Genomic DNA, 18,722 nt, shown 5'->3' with positions numbered 1-18,722 from the left:
ATGTATGCACGTGTGCATATCTATCTATTTATATATATATATATATATATATATATATATATATATATAGCGCATACTTATTTATAGAACTCACTTGAGATGTGAAGGTAATGAGCACGAGAAGTGATGCTTTGCAGTTTATAGTCGAAATGGAATTTTATTATTATTATTATTATTATTATTCCAAGATCACATGTTAATTCTGTCTGTGATTTCTCCACAACATTCCACCCGAAAGAACTTTTTCTGTTTCTTCTTTTCTTATATATTTTCCTCCTGCTTTTTATGTCGGTTTTCTTTTTGTATTTTTGTAATTTTACAATGTATTATTTTGCTTTTCTCTTCCTACCGTTATTTCATTTTAGTGATTTCGTTATTTTTAGAACACAATTATTTATTTATTCGTTTTAAATTTGTTGTACTTTTTCTTTGTTTTGTTTGTTTTTTTTTCTTTTCTTTTCTTCCCAACTAAATCAATTCTTTCATTCATCGCGTCGTCATCTCATCCACCTGTGAATTCGTTGCTTTGCTCTCTATACAAACTTACTATCAAACTAAACTTATCATTTTGCCACGTGCACGTACACACACACACACACACGCACGCACACCCACTTTTACTTTCACTTTCACACACTATTAACTTGTTCTTGTTGCTTTTTTGTTACCATCATCACAGTTGTTGTCTTATTTATGTATCTGTTTGTTTACGAATTCTCTTCTAACCCATTCACTATATGCATCGCCTTGCAACGCTGCTTTACAAACCGAATAATACCCTATGCTCTTCCACCTACCTAGTTTTGTAGCTACTTACCGAACACATTTCTGACTTTATCTATCTATCTACATATCTACCTATCCGTTTTCCTATCGTTCTATCTACCTACGTATCTATCACTCTGTCTGTCTATCAATCTATCTGTCTGTTTGTCTGTATCACTTTACCAGTGTACTCTATCTATCTATCTATCTATCTATCTATCTATACGTATGTATGTCTCTCTCTTTCTCTCTCTCTCTCTCTCTCTCTCTCTCTCTCTCTCTCTCTCTCTCTCTCTCTCTCTCTCTCTCTCTCTCTCTCTCTCTCTGCCTATCTGTGTGTATATTAATATCATCTGTTTCACTAAATTTTCTCCGAATCAAGTTGTTGCATACACTCTTGTCACCATGTCGCTCTATATACATGCACATACCCGGCCCCGAATCATACCTCTTTATAAACCAGCCCTTACCTACCCCCACCTTCCTCCCCTCCACTCTCCCACTTCCCTCCCTTCCATCCATCCATATATACATACATACATACATACATACATTTACTTGCAAATATAAATTCCTTGCGTCGTTTATCATTTCAGGTCCCGAAAAAAACTATAGAAATATAAGTAACATCTTTCTTTGTAGGCCATATTCTATCTCTCTATCTCTCTCCCTCACACTTACTTTCTCCCTCTCCCTCTACCTCATTTACTCTTTATCTATTTTATCCTATCTCACTACCTTTCTATCCCTCTGTCTGTCTATCTGTCTATATATGTCTATCTATCTATCTATCTATCTATCTATCTATCTATCTATCTATCTGTCTATGTCTGTCCGTCTATCTGTCATCTGTCTCTCTGTCTATCTCTCTATCGATTTACCAACTTATGTATTTGTCTACCTATCTATCAACATGTCTGTCAATCCTTTTGATTGACAGATAGAGAGGCACATTAATAATCTATCTGTCTATCTATTTATCTGCCTATCTTTCTCTCTATCCCTTTTTCTCTCTCTCCCTATATATATATATAAATATATATATATATATATACATATATATATATATATATGTATGTATGTATGCATGTATATATATGTAATATCTAATTCTTGACTGAATACGAGCTATTTAAGCTGTTAGCCGCACTTATAGACTGTATCCCTTTAACAGTCCCCATTTAATTGCATATATTTATTTATCTATGCATATCTCCTTCATCACTTCTGTATAATTAAGTACCTAATAAATTCTTTATATAAACATTATGCACGTATCTGACCGGCCATTATATTAAATCACTCGGAAGTTTTCACCTTAATTCGTAATACCATTTAACATTCGTGCACCTCAAGCACCTTTACATTCAGATAATAACCGTTCGACAATTAATTTTTTTCCCGTTCCTCCATTAATCCAATGAAATATTCTTTGATCCAGGAATCTACCGATATTTCTATCGATTGATATTCAAACATTTATAACATTTCACTCATTGCGTCATCATTACTTTCAAAAGACCTTGCTCCTGTTTAATTGCCCCCCCCCCCCGGAACGTTTAATTGATATCTCAATAAAACATATTTTCAAAGGAGTTCTCCGATTGCGTACAACCATAAAAATCAGTAATTAGCTCAAATTTGGAACCTCAAATGTACTGTGTCACTACATTCGTTATTTAATTTTTTTTGTTGTCTTTCTTTTATTTTTTCTGAAATGCAAGTGTCACAATTTGGTGCCCCAGTTTACCTGAAAAAGACACCATTCAATTACTTTCTAACCTTTTAGACAGACTCTGAATAGTGCCAACTATAAATAATGACAATCAAATAACAAAAAAATGTACGAGAACCAAGCAGTCATCAGTAAAAACCAAGGCAATGGTATAGTTGCATTTGTTTCAATCTTGAGGGGAAATCACAGTTCCATTTATATAAACACTGTCTGTCGCATACAAGGATACAAACTACGCATATATCCATCTTTCTGAGGAATGTTCAAAGCACTCTATACAAAGACAAATCGTTCATAAATTGGGCATTGTTTTCCATTAAGAGAAAAGACACTTTGCATAAAACTCAAGCATACACTGTACCGATTCCAAGCCTACAACATATTAACAATCTTAACAGCGTCGAGCGGCAGAAACGTTAGCACGCCGGGCGAAATGCTTAGCGGTATTTCGTCTGCCGCTACGTTCTGAGTTCAAATTCCGCCGAGGTCAACTTTGCCGTTCATCCTTTCGGGGTCAATAAATTAAGTCCCAGTTACGCACTGGAGTCGATGTAATCGATTTAATCCCTTGTTTGTACCCTCTATGTTTAACTCCTTGTGGACAGTAAAGAAATAATATTAACAATATTTTTTTGTTATATATACAAACATACAGACAGATGCAGGCGTGGCAATATGGTAAGCTTGCTTCTGAACCACATAGTTCTGTGTTCAATCCAACTACGTGACACCTTGGGCAAGTGCCTTGTATCATAGGCTCGGGGTGAGCACAATCTTGTGTGTGGATTTGGTAGAGGGAAACTGAAAGAGGGCCATTACGCGCGCGCGAATGTGTGTGTGTGTGTGCGTGCCTTTGCATGTGCGTTTGTCGCCCATCACTGCTGGACAACCAGTACTGGTGTGTTTACATCCCCGTAACTTAGCGACTTAGCAAAAGGAACGGATAGAATAAGAACTACACTTTAAAAATAAGTACAGGTGTCGATACATGCGACTAAAAAGGTGGTGCCCCAGCATGGCTGCAGTCCAATGACTGAAACAAGTGAATGGTAAAAGATAAACAATATTTCCGTTTGAATGAGACCGGGCTTTCTAAATTTAATTATACAAGCAATCCTTAAACTCTACTCGATCTCGATATCCATTGCCATTCATACCCACACCCTGCAGAACTATTTTTACCAAAAATGCATTCTAAAAATCTCATCCACTCATTCCTCTGCCTGTCCAAATGCTTCGCTTCTACGAAGCCTTCCACTCTGACTACTTTAGCAAAGCAATTATACACATTTTTTTACTGCTAGCCACACAGCTAGACTACTGGTTATCAACCACCCACCATCCATCCATCCATCTTTCCATCCGACCAAACATTTAAACATTCAAGCATCCCTCCATCCATTCATTCAACCATCCAACCCACCAGCCAGCCAGCCAGCCAGCCATTGTATGAAACAGCCAACCAGCAAACCAATTAAGAGCGCCACCACTCTACGCTGTTCATTCATCTCCTTCTGCATCTTCCGTTTCACCATAGTATTACATATAAATACATATATATGTAGGCAGAAACACATACAAGCGTATATTCATCTACAACTCTGCACGTGTCTCAATGTTCGGTTCCACTATGCATTCTGTTGCTCTGATTCAACCTACATATTTTACTCAGATGGAAATCAGAAACGTGAGCTCTACTATGGACTAAAACGCCTTTAATGAACGCAGTGAGGATATTTCTTCGTATTTGTCACATTTACTAACTTGCTGTTTGTCCTAAAGAGAAATAATAATAATAATAATAATAATAATAATAATGATAATGATAATAATAATAGTGATGAAGTTGATGATCGTAAACCTAAATTTAAAAATCTACTATCTTTTAATACCGTTTCCTTTCATGTTAATATTGATTTTTTGTTTTCTTTGTTGATTTTTTTCTCCTCGATTTTTCTTCTCCTTCTTCATCTTATTACTATTAATTTTATTTTATTTTTTGTTTATTTATTTTTGTTGTTGTTGTTATTGATGATGTCATTATCTTCACAATTGTTATCATAATTACGTCTGTTATCTTGTAAGGTTTACGCGTTACTCTCCTCCGCTGGATTCTAGAGACAACAGAAACTACTACTATTACTACTACTACTACTACTACTACTACTACTACTTAATACTATTAGCGCGTTGCTCAAAATGCTTAGCGTCATTTCTTACCACTGTTTACTTTGTGCGCTTGCTTTTCATCTTTCTGGGTTCAACGAATTAAGGACCAGTTGAGCATAGGGGTCAATGAAATCGACTCTGTGCCTTTGGTAGAAATTATTATTCCTGTTACCATAATCACGATCATGATGATGATAATGATCATCATCTTCATTATTATTATTATTGTTGTTGTTGTACAGTTATGTATTCTCTTTTTTCTTTAATTATTTCACTGCAGAACTACGGGACTTAAACACACCTCTCTAGTAGAGTTTTGTGTTTTGGACTGTATTTACAATATATATATGTGGAGGTGCAATGGCCCAGTGGTTAGGGCAGCGGACTAGCGGTCCTAGGATCGCGATTTCGATTCCCAAACCGGGCGTTGTCAGTGTTTATTGAGCGAAAACATCTAAACCTCCACGAGGCTCCGGCAGAAGGTGGTGGCGAACCTTACTGTACTCCTTCACCACAACTTGCTCTCACTCTTTCTGTTGTACCTGTATTTCAAAGGGGCCAGCCTTGTCACACTTTGTCACGCTGAATCTCTCCGAGAACTACGTTAAAGGTCCACTTGTCTGTGGAGTGCTCAACCACTTGCACGTTAATTTCACGAGGAGGCTGTTCCGTTTATCGGATCAATAGGAACCCGTGGCGTCGTAACAGTCAGAGTGCCACAATATATATGTCGTGTATCCCCACCTGTCATTGCGTTTGTGTCGTGTATCTGTCTGCAAGTTTCAGTTTTTTTAGACCATTCTCAGGTAGAATCTTTCCGGTTGTCAGTCAACACGGCTTGATTTTCCTTTCTTTCTCTAGATCTGTGGTTCTTAACCACTCTTTGCCTATGGATCCCCTTGCTTCCCATTTTGCTCTGCTGGACACTGGTAGCCATGTGAACTATTAAAAGAAAAAAATGTTATTGTATTTTTATAATTAAATATTATTAGTTCGTTTTTGTATGAAGTCTGTAAAATTCTTTATGTGAATTCGTGTGCTGAAACAAATTTTTGTTGTACAGTTCTATATTTAGAGATGAGGAATTATGTACATTATTTGCATTATTATTTACATTCGACGGATATTTGTCCTCATCTTGTTTGTTGTTAACACAACGTTCCGGCTGATGTACTCTCCAGCCTTCTTCAGGTGTCTTGGGGAAATGTCCGCGGGCGTATGGCGTAGTGGTTAAGAACGCGGGCTACTAACCCCAAGATTCCACGTTCGATTCCAAGCAGTGACTCGAATAACAACAACAACAACAATAATAATAATAATAATAATAATAATAATAATAATAATAATGATGATGATAACAATAATAATAACAACATCGAAGAATACCTTAGGAACGAGAACCCATGTTCGAAATTTCCTCAAGACAGCTGATCAAGGCTGGAGGGTATATCAGCCGAAACGTTGTTTTAACAACAAACAAGATGAGGACAAATATCCGTCAACTGTAAATAATGTATATTATAATGTAAATTTTTGTTGTGTGTAGGGAGGGTAACACTGCCTCAATATCTAACACACTCACCAGTTCAATTCATTGTTGACTCTCAATATCCATTGACAAGGTTGCAAAAACAACATCAATTCTTGGAAATTGAACCGATGAGTGTGTTAGATATTAAGGCAGTATGACTGACCCCAGCCACGACTAATTAGAAATTGTATAAAAGAAATTGTTAAAATATGTTGTTTATTGTAGCAAATTACAAATTTATTGAATACAAACTTCAGCAACAATATATTATATGGTCCTCCACCAATGTTTATGCGGATCCCTGTTGAGCATCACTGCTCTGGATCTTTACACTTTCGATTACTTTTCCACTTTTCCGTTTCATTTAGGTATATATAGACAGATAATTAATTAACGATATACTTTGACAACAAGCAGTATTGATTACAATATCGGGTGCACTACATTAAATTAGCTATCAGTGATTATGATTGGTCTAAGGTTCGTCCCTATAGTATCTAGTCTCCTCACGCAGCGTTCTGTGATTAAATAATCGTTAATTATTGTTGTTAATCTTAACGTCGCTGTCTTCTCTTATACTGTTTGACATCAGCACAAGAGGATCTATGATTTAACACATTCAGAACTCTGATACCATTTCAGATGTCTATTCATGTCGTTTAAGTTTTATTTCCGCATGCATAGAATTTTAGTGCGACATTACACAGCGGATTTTAAATATTTACCATTCCCTAATTTAAAGGAAGATGACCACTATATCATACTATCTTGTAACAACTTAAAATACTCGGAACATGTAAAAAACAAAAAAAAAAGAACATATGAAGACCTACTTGGGATCATTTTAACTGTTTATTAAATGAGAACAAGATATCTGATTTAAGGCCTTGGTGTGTGGTTTTGTGTCCGTTCAATTTGGGATATCCTTCGAGTGATCGTCTGCTATGCACAGCATTAGTTTGACTCAAATATCATGAGTAAAATTTGAATGACGGAATCTATGGCGGAAAATCGTCGAAAGCTTTGTTTCTGTACTTCGATGGTCAATTGTCATCTGTTTTACTGCGAACTCGGAAGAATTATGTGCATTCTCAACAGTGTCCCCTGTTTCAAAGATATAAGAATAACTCACTTGGCTGCTTTCAATCATTGCCTCGGAGATTCGCAAATGGTTCCTATACACCGACATCTTGCTTTTTCATTTTCATTTAAAAACAAAGGAAATAGACAATTTGTAATGTAGTCTTGCATACATAACAGGCTAAAAAGAGAAAGTTCACGATGGCAATACCTTTAACTATACATGTATCCGTTAAGTTCTGATCTGAGACTAACGAACAAAACCAGCAGCAAATACAACCACCACAATTGCAACAACACGTTCTCTATCCTGTTATCCTTGCATGCAATGAATGGGAGCAGTATTACACAATACTCCCGCTTTTTTCAGGTTAGAATCTATAACAAAGTCGTTTTATATGTTTTCCTTCATTTATTTGTTCATGTGTTTTTTTCTATTCTGACTGTCCACATCCGCAATCTTTATCCTGAAAAGCAATTGCCCCGCACCCTACCGGAATGAAGTTTCACGATTTCAGAGAAAATTTAGGAATTCCTACTTTCTTTATAGATATTGCTCAGTGTTTGCTAGATTTATTTCTCTTAATGGATGTTAATGAGGAATTAATATAGGGATGTTAATGCTATACAATAAACTGTGTCGTACAAACGACGATGTTTTTGTTCCCTCTTTTCATAAATTAGAGGAGATTTTGGTTGGGAGAAATAGCGAAAGAAGAAATACGATCAAATAAATAAATAAATGTAAAGAAAAACTGTCCGACACATCAAAATGTTTATGATACAATCAGCTTCTGGGGCAATCGCATGTATATTTTGTGAGCTAAGGATTGTATGATCACGGTGCAAACACATAGTCAAATACAGAGTATATACACACATACACACACTAACATATGTAATACACACGCGCGCGCGCACGCAAACACATACACACTTATTATTGTATGAGATAAACATATACAGACGTGTGTATATATTTTTATACTTCATGTAAATCTAGATTTATTTGTCAATATATATATAAATATCTATATGCGTGTACATATGTGTTTATCTTCTGAATATATTTAGTATTTGCATTTATCTATCTATCTATATATATATAGATGTGTGTGTGTGTGTGTGTACGTATACACACACACACATATATATATATATACGTCCGCTCACATACACACTCACTCTCATCTTCCTAAATATTTAAATATAACCAGCTCCACTCCCAGTCTCCCTATCGGCTATGTATATCTCAAAACATCTACCCCTACACACACATATCAACTATTGTTTTTATACTTAAATTTGTTTATAGTAACCAATTCACACTCTTCTTGTGTTTTCTGGCGAAATAATTTCCCGGCCCCACACCCACCATCAAACCATTAGCTTATGCTTCCTGATTTTTTCTTTGTTATATTTTTTCATCGAGTTTTCTTTTTATACTTAATATTTTTCTCTCCCTTCTTATTGTTTCTGCAGATATCGCTTATGATTTTATTATTTCAGATTCTTTTGCGAACCGTTTTCTTTATTGTTACACATTCTATTCTTTTTTGCTTTCTAGTTGTGCTTCTTTTCATTTTTCTTAAAGTTGTTTATATATTGTATGTTTTGGCTTAAATTCTGATCTGTTAACATTTTTGGAATATATCTGTAAATTCTTTAGTTACCGTTCCAAGGATTGAATAGCATAAGATCTGGACATTTATAGATGTTCAAAAAATAACTGACAGTAGAACTTGTTTTGTTGGTTTCATGTACGAATCTAATATTATTATTTTGCAATTTGAGAATGGAAGTGAATTATGTGTGTGTGTGTGTCATTCCATATCGGCTACCTCCAATGAGCGTATGGTTATATAATCGTTTATCATTGCAGACAATAGATTGCAGGAATCAGCGCAGTATTGAAAGACAAATGTTTTGCAATAATTGTTCCTGTATTTATGTTCTGAGATTGCTTCTGCTTACATCAACGTTGCCCTTCATCTCTCTGAAGTTAATGAATCACTGAAGAACATAGACTAGAAATTTGTGTCGACTTGCATAGGTTTAATATAATACAAGAAAATCCAAGTCTCCTCCCACCTGTAGTTTCCGACATTAAGTAAAGCGGAACACGATTTGGAGTATATTAGCATTACAGCATTATTATCTGTAACCAATCTTTATATAACGTAAAGACGCCCAGCTAACAATTATCGCGTTGGGCTATCAATCTTAATTCCATAGTTTCAATTTCTAGAATAGGACTACGGTTGGGTCTCTCTGCGAGCTACTTCATTTTACACTTCTTGATCTACTCAGATAAGTGCCGGAGCAGCCGTTTCTACAACTGAGCCGTTGCATCAATGGTGAAAGTGCCTGTCACATAGTTTAACATTACCACCTGATTCAGTAGTATAAATATTTGACTGATTTTCTTTATGCGGAAGCAGCTTGTGCCAAGTCTTCTTCTCTTTTCGACATTTTCTTTATTTCCGATATAATATAGCGATAAAAAAAAAATTCATACCATTTACTCATTCATACATATTCACGTTCTATTTCTTCTTTTCTCTTTCCCAAACCCAAAAGCGATCCCATAAAAGAACAAAAAATAAGGATGTCTTAAATATTACTGAATCAATATTTGCGTTAATAAATAAGGAGATATATTTTGCCATAAATTCAACACCCTTGTCCTATAAATCTGAGTATACGTTATTTAATTTAAGCAGAAATGCAACCCAACGAAGTCATTCAAGAGATAACGAACAATTTCAGAAAACTTACTATTGCTTCTATATACGTAAAATGTTATTTTTCAATAAGTAACATGGTTTTGTGGTGTATCAATTTCATATTTATCGAAATCCTTATATAATATCATATTACCATCTACGACGTGACTGAAAATATCTGCATTTCATTCAAGTGTTATATTCTACGTCAAGTTGTATTCTCATTCTTTGTGCTCACATAAAAAAAAGCTCTATTCGTAATTATATGAAGATAAGTGCTATATTTTTGTGGTGAGATTTTGTGTAACTTCCCAGGTTAACCTTACACGGTTTCATAGACTTTTAGAAGTAGTAGATATTATAATTCAATATATAAAGTAGCGGTGAGTTGGAAGAATAGTTAGCAGGCAAGACAAATTGCTTAGCGGCATTTCATCCGTCTTATGTTCTGATTTCAAATTCTGTCGAGGTTGACTTTGCCATTCATCCATTCGAGGTCGATAAAATAAGTACCAGTTGAACACTGGGGTCGATGTAATCGACTTGTCCTTTCTCCGTAATTGCTGGCCTTGTGCCATAATTGGAAACCAATAAAGAAAACAAAAACACACTTAAATATATTCTCAATTAAAATTACATCAGAATGAAATTTGTCCTGGATCTCTCCTGGAATAGTGAAATGTGAACTGGTCAAGTATATGGGTGAATTTAAGCGACTTCACCTCGTGATTTCCAAGATATTTTAAGCGGGTATGTCGAAATATTAATGGCTATAATGTTCTTGTTAACGGAGTTCAACTTTCGAGTATGCAAGAACTTTAAATTTACATGAATATTTTCGATAATCGTAAGGATAAATTATTGTCCGATGTCCATGTATCGCTTAAAACATCCCAGAGTCTCACTACTGACATGCTTGCAATAGTTTCACTCTCAATGGATTACATCCCAAGTTAGAAATGTTATGACTGTCAGGCTGAAATATTGGACATCGTTTTTTGCAAATTCTTACGATGTAAATGGCATTTCTAATAACTGGGTACAACTTGGTTCGATTTAATCGACTAAACTCTCCCTTTAATATTTTTAGTTATGGGTTAATGCTTGGGAAACAATATCTGAATTTAATGTAAACACATCAGAATCAAATATATTAAAGTTTGATAAAGTTCGATGTAGGCACAGGAGTGGCTGTGTGGTAAGACGTTTGCTTGCAACAACGTAGTTCTGAGTTTAGTGTCTTATATCACAGCACAGGGCCAGGTAAAGTTTTATAAGTTGAATTAGTAGACGGAAATTGAAAGAAGGCCACCCAGTTTGTGTGTGTGTGTCCTTGTGTTTTTGTTTGTCTTCCATCACCGCATGACAACCAGTGCTGGTTTGTTTACGTCCCTGTAAAATTAGTGATTCGGTAGGAAGCAACTGGTTGAACAAGTACCATACGTGCTTATTATTGAGAAAAAAAAAACAGTTTGGGGGCTAATTTGTTCAAATAAAACTTTCAAGGTAGTGCCCCAGCATGGTCGCAGTTTAAGGACTGAAATCAAGTAAAAGATAGCAGAAAAAGATAAAATACAATTATCTATGGCCGCAGTCAAATGACTGAAACAACTAAAAGAGTAAAAAAAATAAGAGTACACAGCAGCTGAAATACATTAGGCTATAGTTCACGAGCCAATGTGGGAGCTGCTACGTGACCACGTGTCCTGAAAGAAATACAAAAACGATATCTGCCTCAAATCCTAGTCAAATCGCACACGTTGAATGCTATATTCCAAGACTCTCTTCAAAGAGACTCGATTGTCTCGTCATACATCTCATTGATGAATGCAAACTTGGGTCTGAATAAATACTGCGTTTATATTGCTCCATTGTAGGATTTCAGCCAAGGCAAAGCACTTTAAGACACCAATGTATATTTAAGTTTACGATAACATGTTTACATCGAGAATCACGAATATTCTTAAACAACACTAAGTTGTTTGTATCAACTTCAAATCTTCATAAATCAAACTATACATACACAGACATACATACACCCACACGTGTGTCTATATATATATATATATATATATATATATATATATATACACACACATAGCTATACACATTTTCACACTCTCCTTTCTCTTGATGTACTAATTGAAATAAGCTTGTAGATTAATTATAAACATCTTCACAATGATTAAAAATATAAGAAAAGTTTAAAGAATTTTGCAGAATCTTTAGTGAAACCCACGCATATGTTTGTTGCTACTGCGTCTTTTGTAATTTCTTATCTATATCTTGGAGAAATGGTGACAGAGTGTAATAATGTTATTTAGAATAACACCTTCATTCTATCGGGAGTTCAGAGTCCTCGTTCATAGGTTATTATTAAAACTAGTAGAAAAATTGAATTGGGAAATTAAATGTATAATACTTAATGATTATCCACTATTTTTTAATTTGGTTTTTAATACAAAACTTAAGATATATCTCGTTCAATTATTGTTAAGTTATTCAGGTTTAGAAACCAGACATTTATTGTCTAAGAGGGTCATGTACTTTATGCGATTGTTAATGAGAGACTTATATGCAGTTATTTATCTTGTTAGAAATAGCAGCCAAACTCTTTCAAATCACATTTTACCAGCTTATAAAGTGATGACCATATTCATAATGCAGTACTCCTCCCTCTCATTTAGTTTACACACACACACACACACACACACACACACACACATATATATATATATATTTACGTTCAATACTGAGTGATCGAAGAGTACAAGGTGCCAGAGAAGAAGGATCGACAACATTGCTTCACTGGTCCAGTTTTTATTGTCCACGGAAATATAAAATATTAAAAAAAAGATAATGCTGACTTCGGCGAGATTTGAAATCAGTGTCCCGGGATTACTATGTCACAACATTCTATGAGAGGAGTGTGTCATCCTCCAAGCACCCCCATGATGTGAAGGGATACTTATTAGAAAGCGCGTCAGTCATAAGACCCCGGAGTCGCCTGAATTCCATGCAAAATTTATGATCTCCTTTGTCTGATTATTGCAGAATTCAACAAGAAAGATACGTCTGCTTTTGTATACATAGTTGTTCATAAGTAGGTTTGGATTTGTACATGTATGTATGCAAGATATATATATATATATGTATGTGTGTGTGTGTGTTTATTAATGGAGAGATCGGTGAATGGGTGATCCATCTATAGACGTTAGTTTTGCAATTACAAAGCTGAAATTATGCATAGGTGTATATCTTTCGAAGGAAAACATCGTATGTAATGTCAGCTGTTATGAAATTGTACAGGAAAGAAAAATAAACAACATTTAGTCTAAATACTGTAATGATCAGTAGGACAAATTCACTGATTAGAATAAATTTATTTAAGGCGGCGAGCTGGCAGAAACGTTGGCACGCCGGACGAAATGCTTAGCAGTATTTCGTCTGGCTTTACGTTCTGAGTTCAAATTCCGTCGAGGTCGACTTTGCCTTTCATCCGTTCGGGGTCGATTAAATAAGTACCAGTTACGCACTGGAGTCGATGTAATCGACTTAATCCCTTTGTCTGTCCTTGTTTGTCCCCTCTATGTTTAGCCCCCTTTTGGGCAATAAAGACATAAGAAACGTTAGCAGTCCGGGCGAAATGCTTAGCGGTATTTCGTCTGTCTTATGTTCTGAGCTCTAATTCTTCCGAGGTCGACTTTGTCTTTCATCCTTTCGAGGTCGATAAATTAAGCACCAGTTGTGTACTGGGGTCGATCTAATCGCCTGACCCCTTCTCCGAAATTTCGGGCCTTGTGCCTAGAATAGAAAAGAATAAATATAATTAGTTTAATTGGAAAAAGAATTTCATTTTTTTTTCCTGTAACATAAATAGCGTAGGAATTAAATTATATTTTATATTCTATATTTTATATTTTGCTCTTTTGTTTTTCTGTTGGAGCCCAAATTATCTCCAAATGGATTCGAAGCAATGGTCCTATTTACATTAATAATACTGGATGAACTAACGATATTCAATATATCAAAGATATGATAAATTCATAACATTCATTTCAGTCTTTAATCAACCCAATGCTCGCCCAGGTACGACATATATTCACGAATCTATTTAATTACTTAGTAACAGTTATCTTTCTTCATTTATTTCGCTAGTGATCTGCAACAGGTTATGAATGTCATGCAGTCATACAATCCCACCGATTGGGTGAATTTACTAAGTTTACTAACTTGAGGGCACTGTTTCTCTTTCATCGTTCTAGAATAGATAAAATGAACGCATAATGCCCGAGTCAATTTAATTATTTTATTCATTCTTCCCAAGAAAATTGACATCCTGCCTGAATAATACAGATTCCACTCAGTGAATAAAATGCATTAAAACCATTTTGTTCTTCCTTCTCTTAATCACAAAGTACATTTTTGCACTGTCCATCGTTATTTGTGTATTCCACGTTTGCCGTAGGTAGAAGGCTTCAGTGATGATACTTCTGAATCATTTATTGAAAAGCGTACAACTTTACAATATCTACCATTAATTAAAGCCTATGGCACATGTGACTCTGTTTATTGTCGCTTTCGAATAGTCCACTGAATCTGAGATGTTCTATAAATTATGCGACAGTCATAGAAAGGATTGGATGTGTGTGTGTGTGTGTGTATGTGTGTGCGCTCAGAGATTATTCATTAATGCGTTAGACACTATATCTCAAATAGGTGAATATGAAAATGTACCGTCGTTGTATCTCCGTCAACATTTGTAGATAACTTGCGTCTTTTTTAATTCACTTTTTGCTTGATTGATATTCTACAGTCAATGAAATGATTCGTCTTCGAAAACCGTATATAATATTTGCAAGGATTCGCATGTTACTGTTTTTGAGTCACTATCATATTTTGTTACATCAGCTCATGCATTATTAAGTTCAACGATATGTGGAGAGCTTAATATTTCAGTTCTTTTCACAAGGTGGCAAAATAAGAAATTGGTATCGCTTATACTGGAAATTAACAATGAAACATTTCATTTTGCCAGCGAAGACTATCAGGAACTTCCTGACAATGTAAAATTTACGTGTTTCAACGGCAGGTTTTCTTAGCTTTAAAACTGAAACATACGCTATATTCAACGGATAAAACAATGGCTCTGAGCAATTTCAACCGAGTACTTATAAGAGATGAGTATATGTCACGTCCTGACATTCGCGCTGTTCTCGTATCTGAGTAGAATGGAATTTATTATAGCTGTCATTCTTAGAACTGGTGTCTGGCAAAATTGTTTGAAAGCAATATATACATTTATTATTATTTTTACTTGCTTCAATCATGCTGGAGCACCGCCTTTTAGTCGAACTAATCAATCGACCCCGAGACGTATTCTTTGTAAGCCTAGTACTTTATTCCATCGGTGACTTATGCCGAGCCGCTAAAGTTACGGGGACATTAAGACGCCAACATAGGTTGTCAAGCGATAGGGGGGGGGCAAATACAGACACACCAATATATACACACACGCATATATACTTATAAACACAATGGACTTCAGTTTCCGTCAACCAAATCCACTCATAAGGCTTTGGTTGGCCCGAGGCTATAATAGAAGACACTTGTTCTAGGTGCCACGCAGTGGAAATGAACCCGGAACCATGTGGATGGCAGGCAAGCTGCCTACTACACAGCCACTCCTGTGCCTATATATATATATATATATATATATATATATATATATATATATATACATACATACATACATACTTACATACCTACATACATACGTTCATACTTAAATCGACACACGCATAAATACATACATATATACATACATGCATATATGCGCTAAAACGATCCTTGGAGTAGATATGGCGGTTAGAACTGCTGAAAAGAGCAGTCAAATTTACCTCAATTTCTCCAAATCTGTCTTTGTATATATTAAAACTCGATTACACATTTTAGTCGCATGAACATTTCTCATATCCGAAGATAGAGTTATACGAGATCTAAAAACATGGCTTCGATATTGGAACTGCCTACTCCATCGGGAGTAACCTAGGGCTAAACAGTTATGACAGCATAACAAACAACTGGCCTGCCAAAAGTTTTTTTTATCAGCCTCACCGAAGTAGAAATTGTACAGCATGAGCTGTTTCAGTTAAAATCAGCATAATTTAAATATTAAAATGTTGCATACATTTTATCGGTTAATTTCCATAAAAGGTTAAAGAGATCTTTAACAATCTGCATTCTGGTCAATCGCAGCATCGAGTTTTACGTTATTTATCTCCCGGTTCCGATGACTCATAAGTCTGAGACTTCGATTCAGCTTCTATACTATAAAGCAGAGGGAAAGAGTGGGACAGAGCGAGAGTAGAAACTGTATGTGAAAAAATTACATCGTGGAGAGGGAGAGGAACAGATAGCACGCGAGGGTAAAGGAAGAACAAAGAGAGAGAGAGGGGGAGTGTGAAAGAGAGAAAGAGGTGATGGGTGAGCGGAGGAGAAAGGGTAGGAGAACAAACGCATCTCCATTGTTACTATCCCTCTGCCTTTCTCTCTTTGGTTAGGATGCTTGTTTTTCTTAGTGTTTGTATGTGAAAAACAAAATCACATGGACTTCGCATTGATTTGGCGGTGATAATGAATTAGAGAACGAAAGAATGGACACCCACACACAAACACAAACACACACTCTCACACACACTCAACGATGCAAGCACATTGTCATCATTCACACATACACACTCATGAAAACGAAGATCCAAAACTGAAGACCATTTTCAGTTGAAATTATAATAATATATGCAATGGATATAAATAGCCAATGTGTAATATCCCGGAGCATATTCTGCAAGATCCAAGGATAAATACAAAAACAAACACATACGTACACACACACATACATACTTACAGAAATATATATGTATATATGTATGTGTATATATGTATGTATATATATATGTGCGTACATGCATACATACTTATATACATATATGTGTTTGTATACATGCGTGTATATATCTATGTAGATGCGGTCTTATACATCGAAATTTCAGATCTCGGTAAGGTTTACTATAAGACTGACGCGTCCTCTCTGGTTAATGTGTACCAGATGAATACTGCAGACAATTTTATCAACTAATAACTTTCAGTAAAATATGTGGAGATTTTGATACTTATAAATGAATAGAAAAATCATTTTTGAAATATTTTCAGTTCATAAGTTTTCGATATCTTGTATCGCTTTTCTTGGAAATCGTACGAAGATCGCGCACCTGATGAGGTACTTCTGCTATTTAATGAGAAGAACAAATCTGATCTCTTATTGACAACTAACTCCACTAATGAAAGGTCAGTCATTTGTTTCTATTAATTGTATTAGTCCGTGATGGGAGTGAATCGTTAAAATTTTCCACCTAGATGTATAACGGGGTCAAATTTGAATGGCACTGTACAGACACATTTGTTTACATATACATATATACACAACGCTGACGCTGACATGTACATGAATATATACACACAGACTCATATATAAACACGCGTTTATTACACTTTTCACCGCTTTGTATTAGTCAACGTTATGTGCTGTAAAATCTATCGAGCATCAGCCTCAATTTTAAATTATGGCAACGATTTTCAAAAATGTATAAATCGGAGTATACTATTTGAATAATCCCCCCAAATAAAAGTGTTATATAAATAATATGTAACTACCTGCCTACTGTATTGTCTAACAAACATATCGACGGGAGCACATTTCTATAGTTATGGATAATTGTTACTAGTATAATACGTAATACGGCTTCTACGCGGAACTTGTGTAAAGCATATATAATTTATTGAAGGAATAGAAAGACCAGTTGTTCATAGTGACCAACTTGTTTCAACCGTATAAAGAATCGACAGATTTTAATTCTCTCAATAATATATATATATATATATATATATATATATATTGCGCGCTTTGTAATAGCTTATTCTTCCTGAAATAGCCATATCTAGTATTATTCACAAAACACACGTCCAGGCGGAGCAAAGTAACACATATAAGGGAACATATACATTTCTGAAACGTGTGACGCTGATAGTAAGACAGAGAAATGGAGAGAAAGATTCACATGCATACATGAATATCTATCTATCTCTCTGTATATGTACACACACACACATACACAAACACAGAGAAATACACGAATCTATCTATATATATATATATGGATAGATTGGTAGATACATAGATAGATACATACATACATATATACATACATAGTTACGAGCATATATACACACACATTTACAATATCCATTTAAACACAGTCAAACTAATAAATGTAGATGCCCACAAACATACGTATATATTTAATACAGTTAAATAGATACATACACACATACGTTTGAATACAATTATCAAAGTACATTAATTGTAAAGAAAATATTCATACTCTAATTCGTCATACATAGGGAACCAACTATTTTACAGTATCTTACGGAGCACTGATCGAAAGTGGGGTTTAGAAATCAATGTCGAAAAATTCCTACGTAACAATTTCGCCAAAATTTGTGTTCTGCATACATACATACATACATACATACATGCGTACTTATCGTTACTTAGTGTGCATAAATGGCGTACGTTTATACATGCATATATTTAAATTGCCTAGATAGATACATATGTTGGTGTGTGTATATCTACATATATATATATATATATATA

At 35.1% G+C, this 18,722-nt stretch overlaps 1 protein-coding gene across 6 annotated transcripts in view; it reads left to right on the top strand.

The window, feature by feature from the left end:
• The window catches only part of LOC106884362 (uncharacterized), a 337,312-nt gene that overhangs the window by 235,788 nt on the left and 82,802 nt on the right, over window positions 1–18,722 (top strand). The window contains exon 2 of one of the 6 annotated variants that reach the window (XM_052968139.1): window positions 17,219–17,353. The exons of the other annotated variants lie outside the window; for them this stretch is intronic. Within the exon in view, the coding sequence (XP_052824099.1) occupies window positions 17,347–17,353 (7 nt within the window). The 5' untranslated portion in view covers window positions 17,219–17,346. The remainder of the gene's footprint in view (window positions 1–17,218; window positions 17,354–18,722) is intronic. 6 annotated transcript variants of the gene reach the window in all.

This window comes from Octopus bimaculoides, chromosome 5, assembly GCF_001194135.2.
Source record: "Octopus bimaculoides isolate UCB-OBI-ISO-001 chromosome 5, ASM119413v2, whole genome shotgun sequence".
Taxonomy (NCBI): domain Eukaryota; kingdom Metazoa; phylum Mollusca; class Cephalopoda; order Octopoda; family Octopodidae; genus Octopus; species Octopus bimaculoides.
Note: the sequence above shows the minus strand (reverse complement) of the source record. Positions and strands in the feature narration are given on the sequence as shown.